At 40.8% G+C, this 23636-nt stretch overlaps 1 protein-coding gene across 2 annotated transcripts in view; it reads left to right on the top strand.

Moving 5' to 3' along the window:
• Positions 1-23636, top strand: part of TTC23L (tetratricopeptide repeat domain 23 like) — a 67470-nt gene that overhangs the window by 40760 nt on the left and 3074 nt on the right. For both annotated transcript variants that reach the window (XM_070357665.1, XM_070357667.1), the window contains exons 9-12: positions 2815-2942; positions 10053-10202; positions 13052-13134; positions 22100-22206. In XM_070357665.1, the coding sequence (XP_070213766.1) occupies positions 2815-2942; positions 10053-10202; positions 13052-13134; positions 22100-22181 (443 nt within the window). In that variant the 3' untranslated portion in view covers positions 22182-22206. The remainder of the gene's footprint in view (positions 1-2814; positions 2943-10052; positions 10203-13051; positions 13135-22099; positions 22207-23636) is intronic.

Here is a 23636-nt window from a genome sequence, read left to right as displayed (position 1 = left end):
AGAACCCCATGAACAGTATTAAAAGGTAAAATGATAGGATACTGAAAGAGAAATTCCCCAGGTCAGTAGGTGCCCAATATGCTACTGGAGATCAGTGGAGGAATAACTCCAGGAAGAATGAAGGGATGGAGCCAAAGCAAAAACAGTACCCAGCTGTCGATGTGACTGGTGATAGAAGCAAGGTCCAATGCTGTAAAGAGCAATATTGCATAGGAACCTGGAATGCCAGGTCCATGAATCAAGGCAAATTGGAAGTGGTCAAACAATAGATGGCAAGAGTGAATGTCGACATTCTAGGAATCAGCGAACTGAAATGGACTGGAATGGGTGAATTTAACTCAGATGACCATTGTATCTACTACTGTGGGCAGGAATCCCTCAGAAGAAATGGAGTGGCCATCATGGTCAACAAAAGAGTCTGAAATGCAGTACTTGGATGCAATCTCAAAAATGGCAGAATGATCTCTGTTCATTTCCAAGGCAAGCCATTCAATATCACAGTAAAATTAACCATAATAAGTGCTTATTTGGGGACAAAATTATACTGGAAATCTCTATCTTCCACTGAATTTTTCTGTGAATGTAAAACTGCTCTAAAAGTTTATTAATCAAAAATAAAAACCAAGCACACACAGATAACACCAGAGCGAAGACATTAGCCTCCCAACACGATGGAGAGACAGGTTGTATAGTGTACCCAATAAACAGAACCCCACAAAGATGTATCAGAATCTGTGATTACTCCTATGATTATCTAAAATGTAGCATTATCAACAACAACAAAAAGAGAAGAATACAGAGAGGCAGAAGCCCATGACTCAGAAAAAGAGCAGTCAACAGAAATTGACTCTTAAGTGGGCTAGATGTTGGATTTAGCAAAGACTTCAAAGCAGCTATCATAAATATGTTGAATTAAAGGAAATAGTTCAAAGAATTAAAAGAAAATATTATGAAAATTATTTAGTAAATATGAAATCTTCATATTTTTATAGAGAAATATAAACTGCTTTTAAAAACTAGCTAAAATGGAAATTCTGGAGTTTTAAGATATAGTAACTTATAAAAAATGTGTCAATGGTCTCAACATCAGCTTTGAGATAGCAGAAAAGACAGTTCAGTTCAGTTCAGTCGCTCAGTCGTGTCCTACTTTGTGCGACCCCATGGACTGTAGCCCGCCAGGCTCCTCCATCCATGGGATTCTCTAGGCAAGAATACTGGAGTGGGTTGCCATTTCCTTCTCCAGGGGAATCTTCCCAACCCAGGGATTGAACCCAGGTCTCCCACACTGCAGGCAGACGCTTTAACCTCTGAGCTACCAGGGAAACCCAGAAAAGATAGAGGTAGCTCAAAAGCAGGTCACTAGAGATGATCCAGTCAAAAGAATAGCAAGATAGAATAGGCAATACTGAAGAGAAATGAGAGCATCAGATGTCTGTGTGACAACAGCAGGAGTACACACACTCATGTAATGGGAGTTCCATAAGGAGAGGAGAAAGAAGGCAGAAAATCATCTAAAGAAATCATGGCCCCGAAGTTCCCAAATTTGATAAAAATGTTATCCACAGATCTGAAAGTCTCAATGCCAAGTAAGGTAAGCACAAATAAAACCACAGTTGCACATGTAGTCAAATTGTTGAATGACAAAAAGAAAATCTTAAAAGCAGCAATGGAAAAACAACTATTTACAGGAGAACAGTAATATGATTAATGGTTGATTTTTCATCAGATAAATTAAGGCTAGAAGGCAGTGGAAAATACTGCAGTAAAATTCAGCCAAGAATTGTACATCCCACAAAAGTATCCTTCAGAAATAAAGGTGAGATAAAGACATTTCTGGGTAAAGAAAATCAGGATTTATTGGTAGCAGCCTTGTAGTAAAAGAAACACTAAAGGAAACCCTCAGGCTGAAAGAAAATGACAGCAGATGGTAAGTCATCCACAGAAAGGAATGGAATTGGAACTGATAAGTATGAGGGGAAATACAGTAGATTATATTCACATACACAAATATTCGTCAGCTTGTGAATGTGTAAACAAATGTCGTATATCCATATGATAGAAAAATACTCATTTAGAAAAAGGAGTGAAGTACTAACTCATACAACAACATGGATGAACCTCAAAACAGCATGCTACATGAAAGAATCAGCTTGAAAAGACTACATATTGTGTGATCACATCATGTATCATGGTTACATAACTATTACAGACTGTATAATTACAATGGGTGAATGTGTGTTATACAGCTTATACCTAAATACAGTGGCTAAAAAATGTTAGTGCCTGTTCCCAAGTGATGTGTATGGAGATAATTTTCATTTTCTTTTTGCTTCTCTGCATTTTCTAGATTGATTACAAAAATATCTATTATGTTTGGAATAAAAGACATCATTGGAAGTAAATTTTTAAACAATAACAACTGTAAATTTAAAATTCTTTTAAAATCAAAACTCACTCTCTCCACACACATACTCTCAACAGGAACCCCAACAAATGGAAATCTCTGTAAGACTTTAACTAAAAATATAGTCTTCCATTGCACAGGAGAGTTTAATTTGTGGTTATTTTAGGTCTTAGAATAAGACTGTTCAGACATAAGCTTTCTTTTCCTACAGAAAATCCATGCATTTCATCAAAAAAATAAAATTAGAACTTCATCTGATGCCATCAAACTATATCTCAGACTGTTTGAAGCTTTTATGAGTCCTGGAAAGAGGACAGCTATGGGCTGTCTAATTGATTGAGCCAAAGTTGAAATTAGAGACTTGTAAAGGTTAGCATATTGCCTTAAATAATTGTTTCCCTTTTATGCAGATGCTGTTGGGCTGTATTTTATGAAAAGCATCACTGCATATCAAACAACATTAGGCCCAGAGGATTATGAAACACTGACAACTGTTGAAGAATTTTGCAAATGGCTTGTTCAAAATGGGGAAAAGCGGGTAAATATTATCAACTCACAAATGTACTTGCTAGATTGTTTGTTAGATGGAGGCAACCTTTTTCATTTCGTAATTCAGAAAGTCCGATGCTGTAAAGAACAATATTGCATATGAACCTGGAATGTTAGATCCATGAATCAAGGTAAATTGGAAGTGGTCAAACAGGAGATGGCAAGAGTGAACATTGACATTTTAGGACTCAGTGAACTAAAATGGACCAGAACAGATGAATTTAATTCAGATGACCATTATATCTACTACTGTGGGCAAGAATCCATTTGGAAGAAATGGAGTAGCCTTCATAGGCAACAAGAGTCCAAAAGGCAGTACTTGGGTGCAGTCTCAAAAATGACAGAATGATCTCTGTTTCCAAGGCAAACCATTCAATATCACAGTAATCCAAGTCTATGCCCCAACCACTAATGCTGAAGAAGCTGAAGTTGAATGGTTCTATATGAAGACCTACTGAGCTGAGCACCAAAGAATTGATGCTTTTGAATGGTCGTGTTGGAGAAGACTCTTGAGACGCCCTTGGACTGCAAGGAGGTCCAACCAGTTCATCCTAAAGGCGATCAGTCCTGGGTGTTCATTGGAAGGACTGATGTTGAAACTGAAACTCCAATACTTTGGCCACCTGATGTGAAGAGCTGACTCATTTGAAAACACCCTGATGCTGGGAAAGATTGAGGGAGGGAGAAGGGAGTGACAGAGGATGAGATGGTTGGATGGCGTCACCGACTTGATAGACATGAGTTTGGGTAAACTCTGGGAGTTGGTGATGGACAGGGAGGCTTGGCATGCCGTGGTCCGTGGGATTGCAAAGAGTCGGACATGACTGAGTTGAACTGAACTGATGGAGACCTACGAGACCTTCTAGAACTAACACCAAAAAAAGATGTCTTTTTCATCATAGGGGACTAGAATGCAAAAGTAGGAAGTCAAGAAACACCTGGAGTAATAGGCAAATTTGGCCTTGGAGTACAAACAAAGCAGGGCAAAGGCTAACAGAGTTTTGCCAAGAGAACGCACTGGTCATAGCAAACACCCTCTTCCAACAACACAAGAGATGACTCTCTACATGGACATCACCAGACAGTCAATGCCAAAATCAGATTGATAATATTCTTTGCAGCCAAAGATGGAGAAGCTCTATACAGTCAGCAAAAACAAGACTGGGAGCTGACTGTGGCTGAGATCATGACTCCTTATTGCAAAATTCAGACTTAAATGGAAGAGTGTAGGGAAAACCACTGGGCTTCTCTGGTGGCTCAGCTGGTAAAGAATCCACCTGCAATCTGGAGACCTGTATTCAATCCCTGGGTTGGGAAAATCCCCTGGAGAAGGACATGGCAACCTACTCTAGTATTATGGCCTGGAGAATTCCATGGACTGTTTAGTCCATGGGGTTGCAAAGAGTCAGACACGACTGAGTGACTTTCACTTCTTCTAGGGAAAACTACTAGGCCATTCAGGTATGACCTAAATCAAATCCTTTATGATTATACAGTGGAAGTGACGAATAGATTCAGGAGATTAGATCTGATAGACACAGTGTCTGAAGAACTGTGGATGGAAGTTCATAACATTGTATGGATGTTTGGTGGTGATCAAAACCATCCCCAAGAAAAAGAAATGCAAAAAGGCAAAATGGCTGTCTGAGGAGGCCTTAAAGATTGCTGAGAAAAGAAGAGAAGTGAAAGGCAAAGGAGAAAAGGAAAGATATACCCATCTGAATGCAGAGTTCCAAAGAATAGAAAGGAGAGATAAGAAAGCCTTCCTAAGTGAACAGTGCAAAGAAATAGAGGAAAACAATAGAATGGGAAAGACTAGAGATCTCTTCAAGAAAATTAGAGATACCAAGGGAATATTTCATGCAATCAGATCAGATCAGATCAGTCGCTCAGTCGTGTCCGACTCTTTGCGACCCCATGAATCGCAGCACACCAGGCCTCCCTGTCCAGCACCAACTCCCAGAGTTCACTCAGACTCACGTCCATCGAGTCACTGATGCCATCCAGCCATCTCATCTTCTGTCGTCCCCTTCTCCTCTTGCCCCCAATCCCTCCCAGCATCATAGTCTTTTACAATGAGTCAACACTTCGCATGAGGTGGCCAAAGTACTGAAGTTTCAGCTTCAGCATCATTCCCTCCAAAGAAATCCCAGGGCCGATCTCCTTCAGAATGGACTGGTTGGATCTCCTTGCAGTCCAAGGGACTCTAAAGAGTCTTCTCCAACACCACAGTTCAAAAGCATCAATTCTTTGGCGCTCAGCCTTCTTCACAGTCCAACTCTCACTTCCATACATGACCACAGGAAAAACCATAGCCTTGACTAGACGGACCTTTGTTGCAAAGATGGGCACAATAAAGAACAGAAATGGTATGGACCTAACACAGCAGAAGATATTAAGAAGAGGTGGCAAGAATACACAGAAGAACTATACAAAAAAGATCTTAATGACCCAGATAAGCATGATGGTGTGATCACTCACCTAGAGCCCGATTTCCTGGAGTGTGAAATCAAGTGGGCCTTAGGAAGCATCACTACAAACAAAGCTAGTGGAGGTAATGGAATTCCAGCTGAACTATTTGAAATCCTAAAAGATGATGCTGTTGGCACCCAATAGGCCAGCAAATTTGGAAAACTTAGCAGTGGCCACAGGACTGGAAAAGGTCAGTTTTCATTCCAATCTCAAAGAAAGGCAGTGCCAAAGAATGTTCAAACTACTGCACAATTGCACTCATTTCACATGCTAACAATGGCAACCCACTCCAGTGTTCTTGCCTGGAGAATCCCAGGGATTGGGGAGCCTGGTGGGCTACCATCTATGGGGTCGCACAGGGTTGGACACGACTGAAGTGACTTAGCAGCAGCAGCAGCAGCACACGCTAACAAAGTGAAAGTGAAGTGAAGCCACTCAGTCATGTCCAACTCTTTGCGACCCCATGGACTGTAGCTTACCAGGCTCCTCAGTCCATGGAATTCTCCAGGCAAGAGTACTGGAGTGGGTTGCCATTTCCTTCTCCAGGGGATCTTCCCGACCCAGGGATTGAACCCAGGTCTCCCCCTTTGCAGGCAGATGCTTTACCGTCTGAGCCACTAGGGAAGCCCACACTCTAACAAAGTAATGCTCAAAATTCTCAAAACGATGCTTCAACATTACATGAACTGAGAACTTTCAGATGTTCAGCTGGATTTAGAAAAGGCAGAGGAACCAGAGATCAAATTGCCAACATCTGTTGGATCATAGAAAAAGGAAGAGAATTCCAGAAAAACATCTACTTCTGCTTCACTGACTACGCTAAAGCCTTTGATACACAACAAACGGTAGAAATTCTTCAAGAGATGAGAATATCAGACCACCTTACCTGCCTCCTGATAAAATTGTATGCTAGCTAAGAAGCAGCCATTAGAACTGGACATGGAACAACAGACTAATTCCCAATTGGGAAAGGTGTATGTCAAAGCTGTATATTGTCACCCTTCTTATTTAACTTATATACAGAGTACATCATGTGAAATGCTAGGCTGGATGAAACATAAGCTGGAATCAAGATTGCCAGGAGAAACATCAATAACCTCAGATATGCAGTTGACACCACCCTTATGGAAGAAAGCGAAGAGGAACTAAAGAGCCTCTTGATGAAAGTGAAAAAGGAGAGTGAAAAGCTGGCTTAAAACTCAACATTCACAAAACTAAGATTATGGCACCCCATCCCATCATTTCATGGCAAATAGATGGGCAAACAATGGAAACAGTGACAGACTTTATTTTCTTGGGCTCCAAAATCATTGTAGATGGTGACTGCAGCCATGAATTTAAAAGACACTTGCTTCTTGGAAGAAAAGCTATGACCAACCTAGACAGCTTATTAAAAAGCAGAGACATTACTTTGCCAACAAAGGTCCGTCAGGTCAAAGCTATGGTTTTTCCAGTAGTCATGTATGGATGTGAGAGTTGGACCATAAGGAAAGCTGAGTGCTGAAGAGTTGATGCTTTTGAACTGTGGTGTTGACGAACACTCTTGAGAGTCCCTTGGACTACAAGGAGATCAAACCAGTCAGTCCTAAAGGAAATCAGTCCTGAATATTCACTGAAAGGACTGATGCTGAAGCTGAAGCTCCATTACTTTGGCTACCTGATGTGAAGAACTGACATTAGAAAAGACCTTGATGCTGGAAAGCTTGAAGGCAGTAGGCGGAGAAGATGACAGAGGACAAGATGGTTGCATGGCATCACCGACTTAATGGAAGTGAGTTTGAGCAAACTCCAGGAGATGGTGAAGGATAGGGAAGCCTGGCATGCTGCAGTTCATGGGGTTTCAAACAGTCAGACATGACAGAGTGACTGAGCAACAACATTCAGAAACAGAAGCTCAGAGGGGCTCAGGTAATCCCAGGAATAAAAATAGGGCTGATGCAGCTTGCAATATTAGCCAGGAAAAAAATAAGGCTGGTGCATGTTGCAATATTAGTTTTTTTTTTAAGTATTTTTCCTGTATCTTGAAATATGAGCCCCTTCAAATCCAGGACACATATAATCTCTAGTCCTGTAACTTTAATATTTTAAGTCAAAATGGGCTTTCATCTTTAGATATAGCTAAGTGTTTTTGTTTTTTTTTTTAACTCGATATATTATTTCCTTCTCAGTTTCTGGTCTTCAGCTCCTTATTGACCAAACTTTTTTTTTCACATCAAAAAAGAGTTATAGCCATCAAAAGAAGCTTTTGATCGCTGACCTTTTTACTTAGAAGTCTGATGAGTCTAAACTCTTACTCAAAAACTTTGGACCTGAACTTAATATACTGAGTTTAGCATGAAGGCGATGAAGACCTCTATTTGTCATGAGATACCACGTGACTTTGATCTGACCAAGTCAACTCTTTATTCTTTGTCAGGCATGTGAAGAAACAGTATAGATCTGACATGATCTTGTTGGCCATGTGACAACCAGTTTATGAATAGGGTGCTAGGCACATAATAGGAAAGGTTTTTTTTTTTTTTTTTTTCAAGGAATGAAGAAAAAGCTTCTTTTATTTCACACTTGAACATTTTTATAAATGATGACATTTTCTTTAGTTCTATTAATTGCCACTCGTAGAGGCAAAAAACATGGTGACGATTTGCAATGTTTTCTATTATTTTTACAATGGCCTTGGGATTTTCTGTTGGTTCGGAAGATTAACGTGAGCTAGCAAAGCCACAGGTGTATCTAATATTTTAATTTAGTTTCCATGGTGTGAAGGCACTTGGTCAGAATCTCATAGCTTATTCTTGTTAGGTTCTGATACAGTGAACATCATGACTTTGTGATAAGACACCAATATCAATGCCTAACAGCTCTCTGCTTCTAACCACATGTACAAATCTCCTAGAGAGAGATACAGAAGCATTTGCATGCCAGCCAGGTGGCTCTGAATCTAAACCACAGGCAGGACTGTGGACAGATCAACTTTACTCCTAGGAAATTAGCTTGACGAGGGCAAGGGTTTTCGTTTTGTTCACTGCTGTGTCCTCAATGCCTGAAACGGTAACTGGTACATAGTAGGTGCTCAATAACTTGAATTACTTTGCTGAATTTCATAACACACTTCCCGTGGGATGTGCGTATGTGCTAAGTCACTTCAGTTCGACTTCAGTGTCTGACTCTTTGCAACCCTATGGACTGTAGCCCACCAGGCTTCTCTGTCCATGGGATTCTCCAGGCAAGAATACTGGAGTGGGTTGCCATGCCTTCCTCCAGGGGATCTTCCTGACCCAGGGATCAAACCCGAGTCTCCTACCTCTCCTGCATTGGCAGGTGGGTTCTTTACCACTAGTGCTACCTGAAACTGAAGCCCCAAAGAAACTGATCTCAGGGAGACAGCAGTGAGCAGTCCTGAAGAGAGACCTTAGTTCCCTGCCCAGGAATTGAACGTGGGTAGCCTGGATGAAAACCAGGAATCCTAGCTACTAGACCATCAGGGATAATTCCATTTTAAAAGGAGCTTTTTCTTCCACCCTTCAAGCCTGAGATGAGACCCTCAGCCTGTTCTAGAGGACCATCACAGAAACTCAGAAGATTTAGGAATTATGTTCCCTTGAAAAATAAATTTTTTTTTTCAAATAGAGGTTTAATCTGCCACTGATAAAAAATAAACAAGATCCACTAGCCAGAACTGCCATCTTCCAGGCTGAGAGTATCTCAGGCTTGAGAACAGGAGAAAAAGCTCCTTTTAAAATGGAATTGTTGACACTATTTTATCTTAGTATATTGAGTACAATTTATTTTCAACGAAAATATATGTGTGTGTATATTTATATATGTATTGACTATATAAAATGTTGTCTATTACACACATATACACACACACATAATTTTTTAAAGAGAGTGCAATAAAGCAAACGTTGCAAAATAATTGCCAGTTGGTGAATCTGGGTGAAAATATTTTGTGTATTTATTCTACTATTCTTTCAGGTTTTCCGAAGGTTTGAAAACTTTCTTTAAAAGTCATTAAAAAAAAAAAAAAAAAAAAAAAAGAGCAAGGGCTTGGGACTTCCTGGTGGTCCAGTGGTTAAGACTTCTCATTCTATTTCAGGGGGTGCCAGATCGATCCCTCATCAGGGAGCAAAGATCCCACATGCCTTGTGGCCAAAAAACCAAAACATAAAACAGAAACAATATTGTAACAAATTCAATAAAGACTTTAAAATTGTCCCCATTTAAAAAAAAAAAAAAAAAGCAAGGGCTATGGAATTCAGACTGGCTGGTTTGAATCTTGACACTGCTGACTGTAGGCTGTGTGAGCTCAAGCAAGATCCTTTGCCTTTATTAGTTTCCATTCCTTCATCTAGAAAAGAGTATAATAACATTTCTCTGTTGTAGGGTAGTCATAGAGATGAAATAACATTGTCCATGTGAATTAACTACTATAATTAATTATAAGCTTGGAACCTCAACTCTTCATGGAAACATTACCTAGATGACATATCACACCCGACTGACTGATCCTGGTGGGTTGTGCCATTGTGGGGTAGGATGCCTCCTGTAGAGAACAATACAACCAGCATGCTCCTTCAGAATTGCCAGGTGAATTAAAAGTATGTATGTATTTTTTTTAATCCCCTAGGAGGCTTATGGACTGCTAAAGGCTTCATTGAGATCTCAGGTCATCAGCTATGGTGACTGTAGTGAAAAAGTGGCTGAAACACTTTATAACATGGGCAAGATCTGCTTTGCCAAAGGAGAGCTCAGAAAGGCAGTTCAACTGCTAAGGAAGGTAAATACTGGCTGGTTTTGTTACATTTGCTCCCAAGCCTGTAAGCACAATGTGAGGGGAGGGATGTGTGTGTGTGTGTATTTTCCCTTTGCTTCCTTTTCTCTCGCCCTCCTTCCTTCCTTCTCTCTTTTTCAAAGTAAAGTGTTCTCTTTTGAATATTCTCCACATTGTTAGATGTGCTGAGGAAGAATATGACTATAGAAACTTTTATTGTGTCCATGCCTGGACCAGAGTCTTAAAAGAGTAACACTCTAATCCTGAAATCTTGGTATGTCAGCAGCAGAATCTTGAGGAAGGACTCGAGGTTGTGTTAGAACAAGGAACACTTTGTACAGCCATCCTTACTCAAGTACTGATTCCTAGGATCCTAGAAGTTTATTCCCTAGTAGTAGGATGTGGCAAGAGGTGTGACTAACAGTTGTTCAACCAGTCAGCTTACTAACAGACCAAGCTTAAGACTTAGTAACATTAGTAGTGATGTCTCTACTTAAAACCCAGCTTTGTTCAATGTCAGAGGAAAAGTTAGTATAAATCAGCTAATATTCATGAAAGTGAAAGTGAAAGTTACTCAGTCATGTCCAACTCTTTGTGACCCCATGGAGTATACAGTCCATGAAATTCTCCAGGCCAGAATACTGGAGTGGGTAGCCTTTCCTTTCTCCAGGGCAGAGTCAAAAGCAGTCCACACATGTATATTGCCAAATGTCAGGACTGGATACATTTTATCTCCTTTCAGGTTAACTAAATGTAATCAGAAAATACATATTAAAATAGTAAGTAACAGAAGAAAGGGGGCTTCATTTTGAAGGTTAAGGGAAAACAAAAACCCTGTGAAAATATAAGGTCACAACAACTTCTTCAGGGAAGGATAAACACATGGCTGGCAGCTCTGTCATGGAATCATAAACCTGTAAGAAGAGAAAACTTTAAAATGAATGGATCACAGTTTGAGGCCAAAAGATGAGATGAAATTAAATTTTTAAGGGTGAATTAAGGAATTTCAGGAAAACAAATTTGAAACAATTCAATCCGGATTGAAAATATTGAAGAGAATCTTAACATGCTGAGTGTTGTTGAGCAATATTCCCCAAATCTAGGATTGCAACAGAACAAAACAAATTTGTAAAACAAAATAAAAATGAAACAGAAAACAGATTCCTGAGTCCCACCCTATTAAATCAGATATTCTAAGACTGGTGTCCAGAATCTGTATTTTTAATCCTTTTTAGCCAAAGAATTCTAATCTATTTCTGAAGAGAGACTGTAATATCAGTACTTGAAATAGAAACAGTAATTAAAGAAATCATTGAAGGTAATTTTTATGAATCATAAAAGACCACATTGTAAGGGTTTGCTTACCATATTCCACACAAAATCAATGAAAGGAGAGCCCCAGCTAGAACTTACCTAGCAATGAAGGCTCTGCCCTCCATTTGGAATAGGGATTCAACCTGAATCTTTGTTTGGATGCCAGACATTGTGTATTTTACATTGCTGAGTATTGGATATTTTTGTGTTCCTGTAAGTATTCTTGAACTTTGTTCTGGAATTCAGTCAAATTACTTTGTTGTGAAATTTTGTTACACTAGAGTTTGGTCCTTTTAGATCTTGCTTTTAAGATTTGTTAGATGGGACAAGGGCTCATTTAGTCAAGGGCTGTTTATCCCCCATTTCTGAAACAAAAGTGTCAGTACCTCTGAGTAGCCCACCCAGTGCTCCACGACAACGTGGCTTTCCAGTCTGGCTGGTGGGAACAGGCATTGTACCTGGCTGTATGTAAACACTGCCCTGTTCCCTCTGGGACCTGCAGATGATTCTTTTCTCAAGCCTTGGGCAATTTTTACATGTCTGTGTTAATCAGTACTCTCCTGAATACAGTTATCCCTCTGTGTCTGTGGGGGATTGGTTCTAGGACTCCCCACCCACCCTCTTCGCCAACACCAAAGTCTGCAGATGCTCAGTCTCTAGTATAAAATGGTGTAGTACAGTCAGCCCCACTGTACCTGCACTGGTCAGCTATATTTGAAGGGGATAATCGGCAGATACAGATATTCTTTTTCTGTGCAGCTGTCTCTCCTCTGTTACTCTGCCCTAAGAATCTTCTGAGAGTCTGAGCTCCATATCCTCAATTCAGGACACTTGCTGAGCTCCACTTCCCTGCATCAAAGCTTGGAGAGGCTCTCACAGTAGTAATCTGGGGAAGTCGTAGGGTTTACTTCACTTGTTTTCCCTCTCTCAGGAACACCGCCTTTTGTTGCCCAATGTTCACTGTCTTGAAGATCGTTTCAAATATATTTTGTTTACTTTTTCTTTTTTGATTATTTCATTTGGGAGGGTAAATCTGGTGCCTGCAATTCCATCTTGATTGGATCGAGAGAGAGATCAGCAGTTAAGTTTACAATGGAAAACTGCTTAAGGGTAAAGTTATGTAGCATAAGAATGCAATGCAAATTTGGGACTCATACACTGATTTCGTTTATATCCATCCATTTGGTTACAGCTATTTGGAAAATCCTGATAGAAACCACGGCTGTAATTCTGGTGGAGACCACTCTAGGTTTTAGATAGGTGTGCTGTCAGTTTTCAGGCCAGTTACTTAGATTATCCATAGCCACGGATGGTAGTGGAAGCTTCAGCAAAGCAGAAGGGAGAAGCTCAGAGGGGTCAGAGCCTTCAGTTCAGACTCCTTCCTGCTTAGTAGGGAAGCAGGAGGAAACAGAAGTTCAGCCTTTTGAAATGTAAACCTGTGACATCTCAGTTCCACTTGTGCTCTCCTGAGTTTGATTTATAGTTAAGGTGCTTGCTATCTGCTTCTCTTTAACTTACTATGTTTCTCAACTTGCCTGCAGTGTCTGATGATTCAAATACTCATATATGGAGATGAGCACAGTAAAAGCAGAGACACAAAAAACCTCCTGACCCTAATGCAGAGGTGAGTTCTGGTCCTGATCATCAACCAAGTCTTCAGTGTGGATATACGCATAGCATGGCCTCTCCCAGATTCATTTATTTGGGGTGATTCACCTCTATTATTCTTGTTAGGCAAAATGCCAACCTGTACTTTGGATGAGGTCAAATTCTAACCTGGAGGTACCTAGCCAATTTCTAGTAGTCTTTCGAACCCAAAGCTATAGGGATCTGCTGAAATAATATTTAGTATTTATATCTCCTTCAATGATGAATGTTATAACCAAATCCCACTAGACTGTCTCAGCTAACAGAGTGATAGATACAAATTAGGTTTATAACAAAGTAAGTGAATACATTAAACTTACTTTTCTTGCTGAATATATAAAATCTAAGTCCCTAAACATAAGGCAAGTTTCACGGGGGGGCAGGAAATATTAATAGTTGTCTCCAAAAGTAATAATTTAAGAACCTCTTCAGATTCATTTTAAAAAATGTTTAAAATTTCAGCCAAAGACAGTGTTTTGTGCTGACTTGCCCCTTTATTTATCCTTGGCATATCATTGCTGTTTATTTCAGAATGATGTTGATCCTGAACTGTTGTCTTTTGTTGAGTGTGTGTTAAATCCCTGAAACTGAGCTAGGTCCTATCCATAAAGAACCTAAGCCTGACAAACACCCTACACAATAGCTCTCATTTGCCAGAAGGAGTCTGATATTCTGTAAAGGAACATGCTTAAATTCATGTAAGTCCTGGAGGTTTAGATCCAAGCAAGTGTGACTCTAAAGGCCATGTGCTTTCCCCTTAGAGCCCTTTAACAAAGAAGGGTGCCATTATGGGGTGAGAGTTAGGATTCTGATTGCTTTTCATTGGAGGTGATTCATAGTTAGTACTTTCTCATCAGGTTGGCCAGGTGGGGAACAAGCTGGGCACAGAGAATTCATGCAGCCCATCTTGTCCCCACCTGCCTCAGTCAGAATCACACCTAAAAGAAGCCCAGCAGAAGACTGTCTCATGTTTCCTCTTACCCAGGACAGCACGTTCTCTAGCCTCTCTCAGAGATGCCCATGGTAGGAGGGGATATGGGGAACTCTGCCCCCTGCCCACTGGTGTATGTGAAAGTATGTCCTCTTAGTAACCATCAGTTCAGTTCAGTTCAGTTCAGTTGCTCAGTCATGTCTGACTCTTTGTGAATCCATGGACTGCAGCACACCAGGCCTCCCTGTCCATCACCACCAGCTCCTGGAGTTTACTCAAACTCTTGTCCATTGAGTCAGTGAAGCCACTCAACCATCTCATTCTCTGTCTTCCCCTTCTCCCACCTTCAATCTTTCCCAGAATCCGGGTCTTTTCAAATGAGTCAGTTCTTTGCATTACATGGCCAAAGTACTGAAGTTTCAGTTTCAGCATCAGTCTTTCCAATGAATATTCAGGACTGATTTTCTTTAGGATGGACTGGTTGGATCTCTTTGCAGTCCAAGAGACTCTCAAGAGTCTTCTTCAACACCACAGTTCAAAAGCATCAATTCTTTGGTGCTCAGCTTTCTTTATAGTCCAACTCTCACATCCATACATGACTACTGGAAAAACCATAGCTTTGACTAGATGGACCTTTGTTGGCAAAGTAATGTCTCTGCTTTTTAATATTCTGTCTAGGTTGGTCATAACTTTTCTTCCAAGGAGCAAGTGTCTTTTAATTTCATGGCTACAGTCACCATCAGTGATTTTGGAGCCCCCCAAAATAAAGTCTCTCATTGTTTCCCCATCTACTTGCCATGGAGTGATAGGACCAGATGGCATGATCTTCGTTTTCTGAATGTTGAGTTTTAAGCCAGCTTTTTCACTCTCCTCTTTCACTTTCATCAAGAAGCTCTTTAGTTCTTCTTCACTTTCTGCCATAAGTGTGGTGTTATCTGCATATCTGAAGTTATTGATATTTCTCCCAGCAATCTTGATTCCAGCTTGTGCTTCATCCAGCCCAGTGTTTCTCGTGATGTACTCTGCATATAAGTCAAATAAGCAAGGTGACAATATACAGCCTTGACGTACTTCTTTCCCGATTTGGAGCCAGTCTGTTGTTCTATGTCCAGTTCTAACTGTTGCTTCCTGACCTGCATACAGATTTCTCAAGGCATTTCTCAGGTGGTCTAGGTATTCCAAACTCTTTAAGAATTTTCCACAGTTTGCTGTGATCCACACAGTCAAAGGCTTTGGCATAGTCAATAAAGCAGAAGTAGATGTTTTTCTGGAATTCTCTTGCTTTTTGACGATCCAGTGGATATTGGCAATTTGATCTCTGGTTCCTCTGCCTTTCCTAAAACCAGCTTGAACATTTGGAAGTTTTCAGTTCACATACTGTTGAAGCATCGCTTGGAGAATTTTGAGCATTACTTTGCTAGAGTGTGAAATGAGTGCAGTTGTGCAGTAGTTTGAGCATTCTTTGGCATTGCCTTTCTATGGGATTGGAATGAAAACTGACCTTTTCCAGTCCTGTGGCCACTGTTGAGTTTTCCAAATTTTCTGGCATATTGAGTGCAGCACTTTCACAGCATCATGTTTCAGGATTTGAAATAGCTCAACTGGAATTCCATCACCTCCACTAGCTTTGTTCGCAGTGATGCTTCCTAAGGCCCACTTGACTTTTCACTCAAGGATGTCTGGCTCTAGGTGAGTGATCACACCATCGTGATTATCTGGGTCGTGAAGATCTTTTTTGAATAGTTCTTCAAATGTTCAGAAACCATAAGAACATTAATAATAACTGTAATGTAGAACTTATACCAATCACCTCATGTTATAAAATACATATACTATTTCTGACTCATAAATAACCCTATTTGGTAGGTGTTTTTATCTTTCATGTTCAGGTGGTGAAACTGGTAGTCAGAAAGTTTGAGTATCTTGTTTAAAATCATCTAGCCAGTACTGTGGTAAGATTTGAACCCAGATCTGTTGTATTTAAAAAATGTACTGCCTTTCACTCTGTAACAGGGATTCTGACTTTGAGGAATTTGAGAATACATATGGGGGCACCTGGCCAGCAGGCATGTCCCCAGAGTCTCATTTTACATATGGTGGAACTGAGTACAGATCACGTTCAAGTTAAATTTCCCAGGAGGAGGAAGAGCTGGGATGTGAACGTAGGTCTCTCACTCCAGAATGTGCCCTTCATATGGAAGGTAGCCTACTCTCTGAAGGCAGGCTCTCTGGATTTTAAATCAGGCTCCATCACTCAGCTCTCTGACCTGGGTGAGGTTACTTAACCTCTCTCAACCTCTATTTATTCATCAGTAAAATAGCAGTGCCTTCCTTGAAAAGTGGGTTTTTCTGAGACTTAATAAGATCACATATAATACAGCACTTAGATCAGGGCCTGACAGGTCTTGAGTACTGAGTGAATGTTGGCATAAGAATAAAATTATAATAAGAATTATCTTTCTGAGGTGCTGGAGATAATAGATCAGATATCACCTATTACTTCCCAGGTGGCACTAGTAGTAAAGAACCCACCTGCCAGTGAAGGAGACATAAGAGACTCAGGTTCTATCACTGGGTTGGGAAGATCCCCTGGAGGAGGGTGTGGCAACCCACTCCAGTATTCTTGCCTGGAGAATCCCATGGACAGAGGAGCCTGGCAGGCTACAGTCCATAGGATTGCAGAGTTGGACATGACTGAAGTGACTTAGCATGCAAGAGTGATGGGTAAAGAGTATTGCTAGAGTCAGCCCTGTCATCTTAACCTGCCTCTGCCGCTTACTATACATAACCTTGGGAAAATCACTTAACTTCTGAGCCTTGCTTTCTCCATCACTAAAATGCAGATAATAGTATATCACATAGAGTTACTGTGAGCTTTAAATAAAATAATGTATATAACATGCATAGGCTAGTGCCTGACAGAGTATGTTCTCAGTAAATGTTAGCCAAGCATCCTTTCCTCTGCATTATTCTGTACTATACAGCCTTTTGCTTCTAGGGAAGTGGGTCACAATATTTGAAATTGTAATTGTGATTAATTGTTAGACAGTATTACAATATGTTTGTGTTTGAGAATTTGAATCTGAACATACTAGGTACACTTTGTACTTTAGAGGTAATAATGAAACTAAAAGAGCAAAACATGTAGTTTCAGACAAGAAATGCTTGTTCCTCAAAACCGAAAGCAAAAGTTCTACTCAGCTTGTATTTGAAAAGAGAAACTCCAGAATAGCTGGAGTGAATCCATTGCCTCAGTAGCCTGAGTTCGCTTTCCACCTCCGCGTCTCAGTGTTCCTTGTCCTCCATGATTTGAAAAGAATCATAGGAGCGGGAGAAATTAAGAGGCATTGGAATAACCCAATTCAGATCCCAGGTAGTATGAACTTCTTTTGGTTCTTGGAGACTAATTCCTCTCTTTGTAAATTCAATGAAACCTAGACATACCAGGAAGGCACATGGAAGGGGAAGGATCTTAAGGACTCTGCTGTAGCAGAAGTCGAGTCAGTAAAGGTTTGTTTCCCTGAAACAAGTCCATATCTCATCCCTCAAGAACCACTGAGCAAAGCCATAGGAGTTGTTGCCAAAGCCCAGATGTCAAAAAAAAGAGGGGAAAAAAAAAAAAAACCTAGTCCAGGAATTGTTCTCTTCGCTTGAGCATCTTGCTGGAATAATCAGCCCCAGATGTCCTGGAACTCTGCTAGTTTTCCGATGTGTTCTTGTGCTTTCTACCCCACCTCCTCCGGAAACCCAGTGACAACATTCACTGGGCTTTCATTGCCAGGAGCCCAAATTCCTGGCTTCTGCAGCCTCTGCAAAGAAGTGAAAGCAGAACTGGCTGCATGAATTAGGAGTTAATTCCAAGGTTAAATGTTTGTTAGTTGCACGGGCCTCAAGTAAGATCTTAGTGTATAGAAAAGGTGCAGAAAATCTGATTTAGAAGTAAACATTGAGATTGTTTAGTCTGACTTTTACCTAAATCACAAGTGGACTTCAGTTTTAATCATTTATTTATCAAGCTCCCTCTAGGCTCTAGAAAATACTCAGATTTTTAAGATATAGTCCTTTTCCAAGAAAACAGACACACTGGACCAGATTACAAGTTAGTCTGCAGTAAAGCTTTAAGAAAAATGTAAACAGAGGACAAGTAATAAATTGTGAGCCTGGAAATGTAGGTGGAGACTGTGTGTATGCTGTGGGTAGGGGGCTGGGTCTTCAAAGAAAAGTAAAATATCAACGGGTAGGAAGCCAGCAGTGGGCATTTGACGTAGCACGACCAACAGCATAGTGCCATGGAGAGGCTTGACATTTCTGAGGAAAAGCAAGTGGCCTTGAGTTGTTGTAGTTGGAGGTATATGAGTAAGACTCATTGGAAAAGACCCTGATGCTGGGAAAGATTGAGGCAAGAGGAGAAGAGGGCGACAGATGATGAGATGGTTGGATGGCGTCATCAACTCAATGAACGTGAGTTTGAGCAAGCTTTGGGAGATGGTGAAGGACAGTGAAGCCTGACATGCTGCCGTCCATGAGGTCGCAAAGAGTCAGACATGACTTTGAACAACAATAGGAACATGCTGGAGATGTTTGGGAAGATAAATTGGGGTCTGATTATGGAATGTTTTCTGTGCCATGCTGATGAGTTTAGAATTTATTCTGTAGGCAGAAGATAACTATCAAAAAGTTTTGAGCAGGATGTGCCATGATCAGTTACTGGCTTTAGAACATTAACTGTCAGCCCTGGGAAGGATGGATGGGACCTGGGGAGACCACAGAAGTAGGGAGACCAGTTAGGAGGCAGATGCAACAGTGCAAGGGAGAGATGTTGAGAGCCTGAATTATCTAAAACCATAGTAGAAGGAACATGGAGAAGATGGATTGAGAGTAGTTTGGAGTCTCAAATTCGCAAGACCTTGGGAATTTGAGCCAATCAGATGTGAAGTATAATGGAGTCAGGGGCCCATTCAAAGGTGGCTTTAAAGTTTCTAGCTTGAGCAACTTGGTGAATGGCCATGCTATTAAGGAAAGCATATTGGCAGGACAAGGTTATCTTGGAGGATGTTTAGGGGGTCTGAAGAAGATAATTTCCATTTTGAATGTGTTAAGTTTGAGGTGCCCATAGTACATCTACTTGACAGTGTCTAATAGGCTGTGTGGACCAGAAACTCGAGATATATTAGAAGTTAAAGGAACGGATAAGAAATCCATGGATTATGTGTATGTCAAACAAGAAAACTTAGGAACTTTGGAGAATATTTACATTTGCTTTGGAGAGAACATATGTGGTAATTTTTAATCAAAATATAGAGGGCTCAAGAGTGAGCTCCCCACTTAGAGACATCCTGCATCTCCCTTTCTTCATCTAAAGAAATGCAAATAAGAGAAGTCTGTTTTACAGGTTTTATTTACTGTATGGCACATAGTAAGCTTCTGTGAAATGTTAATTATTGTAATTATTATATTATCCAGGGGTCATTCAGAAGGAGGAACTGGGAAGGAGACTCAGAAAGAGTCTTTAGAGAATTAGAAGAGTCAGGAAAAAACAGAAAGGAACTCACAGGAGGAGAAAGTTTCAGAAAAGGGTGTGGTCTTTGGCAATGTCACAAAAGACACGAAGGGGCAGTTTAAAGAAGAGGGATGCAATTGTCCAATAAACAGAAAGCAGGATTTCCAATCTCATACGGAATTTATAAATTCAAATGAAATATATTTACCACCTATTATATTGTGTGGTAGGGGCTTCCCAGGTGGCACCATGATAGAGAATCCACCTGCCAACACAGGGGATGCAGGAGACACAGATTTGATCCCTGGGTTGGGAAGATCCCCTGGAGAATGGAATGGCTGCCCACTCCAGTATCCTTGCCTGGAAAAGTCCATGGACAGAGGAACCTGGTGGGCTATAGTCAATGGAGTCACAAAGAGTGGGACACAACTGAGCACACACGCAAGAATATTTGTGAAAAGTACAGGTCATATAAACTCAGTCCTGTCAAAGATATGGGGAGATCAGCTCTCTAGTACCCTATGATGGAACTGTGGGTTGATATATATAACTATATATCTAGCTAGATAGGGCTTTGCTGGTGGCTCAGTGGTAAGGAATCCACCTGCCAATGCAGGAGATGGGGGTTTGATCCCTGTGTCGGGAAGGTCTCCTGGAGGAGGAAATGGCTACCTCCAGTATTCTTGCCTGGAAAATTTCACAGACAGAGGAGCCTGGCAGGCTACAGTTCATGGGCTCGCAAAGAGTTGAACACAACTGAGCAACTAATACACACACACACACACACACACACACATCAGAAACTCACTCATTATCTCTCCAGGTGGCCTTTTCCAATTATAGACAGTTCTAATTGTTCGAATGCAAGGTCATGAGCTTGAGAGTCAGACAGACCTCTGTTTGAATCCAGGCTCCTCTACTTTCTGTGTGCCATAAGGCAAGTTATCCTAAGCCTCAGTTTTCTCTAATGAGGATTAGAATAGCATCTATAATAAGGAAAGATAATAAAGAGTAAATTAGATTATTCACATAAAAAATGTAGCACAGCATCTCATATATAGTAAGTGCCCAATAAATATTAGCTATTTTTGCAACTCTAGCTGGTCACCCATACTTACTGGAAGTATGAAGGCGTGGATCATTAACTTCAACTTTGTCCTTGTTAGCCATCTTTAGGAGAGCTGCATGCTGAAAAATTGCTTTTGAATAACTTTCAATGGCTCTTAAGCTGTAGAAGACAACAGAAGGATCCTTTTCTCTTGATAGGAGGGGAAAGGAGGAGAGTACCTCAATGCCCATTAACCTATTAGTGATCTACTGTCTTCTTGGTCAAAAATCTTTGTGAACAACAATTGCCTTTTCTGGGCTGAGGGACTAGGGAGAGAAAGCCAAAGAAAAGTAGGATAAAAAAGGAGGATTTGGGGGTGTTTATTTCCAGAGAAAATTGCAGTAAGTAGAACAGTGGATACGCTCAGTAAATTTTCTGTCAGCCAGACTAGTCTTGGGCAAGACCTTCGTGATGAAAGTTATGCTCCAGAAGCTAGATTGTTTCCAGGCTACTGCATTTATATTCTTTCCCTATCATTAGTATATATTCTAATGCCTCCTCTACAAAATTAAAGGAGAAAATATTCTGCCAGACCTTGGTGTATGAGTGGGTGGGGAGCAAAATCTGCTCTAACATCCAGGTGCCCAGGGGCAGTGGCCTTTCCAAATTAGGATTCTGGGAATAGCTAGCAACACTGGGACAGGCAGAGCAGTGAACACTTAGGAGCATGTAGCTCCCATACTAGGGTCTCCATGGAGGGGAACAGAGGCTGCTAAGTCACAAAGAGCCAACTCAGGGTACCTGGTCTTTGGTAGTGCATCAGGGGAACTTAATCAATGGCCACTCTGCCATGCCCACAAAAATGGAATGACAGGAGGCAGAGTGTGAATAGTGCAAGGAAAGCAAGTATATTTCACCACCTGGGCCCACTCTGGTAGTGATTTCCTAGAGTGATGCTTGAAGTTCCAGAGCAAAAGGCTAGGTCCGGTGGAGCCTGATTTATTATCATCATCTGCAGTGGGGCATGGGTGGGGGAAGAGCTAAACTTCTGCGACGGATTTGCGATTTACGCACAGAGTAAAGAGCAGTGTACCTTGAGTCCAGACATGTGTGTGAGTCCCAACTCTGCTATGAGATAGCTATGTGGCTTTAAGTAGCCTAAACATTCTAAGCCTCACTTTTCCTCATCTTCAACATTCCTTCAACAAATGTATCTGGTGAGCATCTACTACATCCTAGGTGCAGTTAGCGCTGCAGGTGGTAAATAAATAAAGATAAATAAAACGTGGCCATTACTGTGAAGGAGACAACTGTCTAGTGCAAGAGACGAGCATGAAAATAACGACAACGTGAAATACAGGTTCTGTAGGAGAAGTCTCTGCACTAAGAGCAGCAAGGAGAGACCATCTAAGAAGTCTGGAGAAGAATCATAGAGAGGGTTACATTCGAGTTGTTTCTTGAAGGGCGAGTAACAGTTCATCCAGATGGAGAAGAGAAGACATGCCGGGAAGAAGGCACTCTCTATGCAAAATCACAGCGGCCTGACAGAGGGCAGCGTTTGGAAGGAATGGTAAGTTCTTAATGGCTGCTCTAGGGGACAGGATTTCCTAAAGGGTATTGTAAGCAATGTTGATTCCAAGGGACGGAGGAGGAAGAAAGGCTCTGTGGCAGAAATGTGTGTAGGAAGAAACCAAATTGGATTACACAAAGTGACACAGGTTTATTTCCTGAAGTACTTCCCAGAACTTGTTACACACTAAACTTCCCCCACTGGCATGTTGGGAAGAAATGAATTTTTAAAACGCCACTGTATTTATATTTACCTGAATTCTTTGTAAACTGGTCAGTGATTTAAATTTTGGCAAATAAAAACTCATTTAGAACCACAAAGATAGTATCTTAGGTCTAGTTTTATTTAAAGCAAAAGGTAAATATAGCACATGTTTGAACTGAGGGTACACGAATACTTTGGCAGTTTGGTAACAAATTTGGGCCCTACTTTAGGGCATAATAAGTTACTTATGAAAGATGATTATCTCACCAATGAACTATTTTATCTGATCATAGAAACATGACTTCAACACATCTTGATGAACTAATTTTTCTTTATGATTCATGGTGGTTAAGAGCTCTAGGTGTGGAGACAGGACTGTTCAGACCCCAGCACCACCACTTTCTAGCTAATTCTGGTTTTCTCATCATAAGATGGGGATGAGAACAGTACCTATTTCTTAGTGTTGCTGCAAAAATGAGATAATGTAGGTAAAGTGGTTATTAGGTAATAAATGGCAATTATTTTCGTACTTACTGAAACCTGGGCTTTGACTTTATCACCTTCTAGCCATACCATTGCCAGTGAAGGAAAATGAGACAGGGGCTAGTATCTGAAAAGCCACTGTGAGGCTGGTGTGGAGAACATTTTGCCGGTTAACAGCTCAGAAGTGAGGTAGAGCTAACCCCTGGAAACGTTGTGTCATAGAGAAGACAGTCTAACACAGTTTCTTAAATGCACAGATGATGTATACACTGGATCAGCCAGAGGCGTTTCAGTACCTGATTTCAGGAAAGGGGACTCCTGCCACCTTGTGGTGAGAGAGCGAGGCCCAAGGCCGGTATCTAGTTGCAGTCCCTAGCAGAGATCCCTCTCAGGTCTCTGCCCACCCCTGATTTTATGAGACCCCTGGGCAACTGACTTAATTTGTGCCTACTTTTTTTTTCAGATTTGGAATCATATTATCTCTTGGTTTACTGATCAGGAAATTAAAGTGCCAGATAGCTTTCTGTATTTTATATGGTCCAGTAGTAGAATGAATAAGCCTTTACTGGGGCTTGCATATAAAAAAGCCTCAAGTTGCTCATAAAATTTTGTATCTCATATTTCTGTGGAACAGATTTTTTTCAGGCAAACGGGCCTGTGAAAACCACACTTGTTGCAGGCTTGAGGTCTAAATAGGAGGTGACTGAGGAACACTTAATAGAAACCGGGTTTCTGGATCAGAA

This window comes from Bos mutus, chromosome 20 (genome assembly GCF_027580195.1).
Source record: "Bos mutus isolate GX-2022 chromosome 20, NWIPB_WYAK_1.1, whole genome shotgun sequence".
In the NCBI taxonomy this organism is placed as follows: Eukaryota; Metazoa; Chordata; class Mammalia; order Artiodactyla; family Bovidae; genus Bos; species Bos mutus.
Note: the sequence above shows the minus strand (reverse complement) of the source record. Positions and strands in the feature narration are given on the sequence as shown.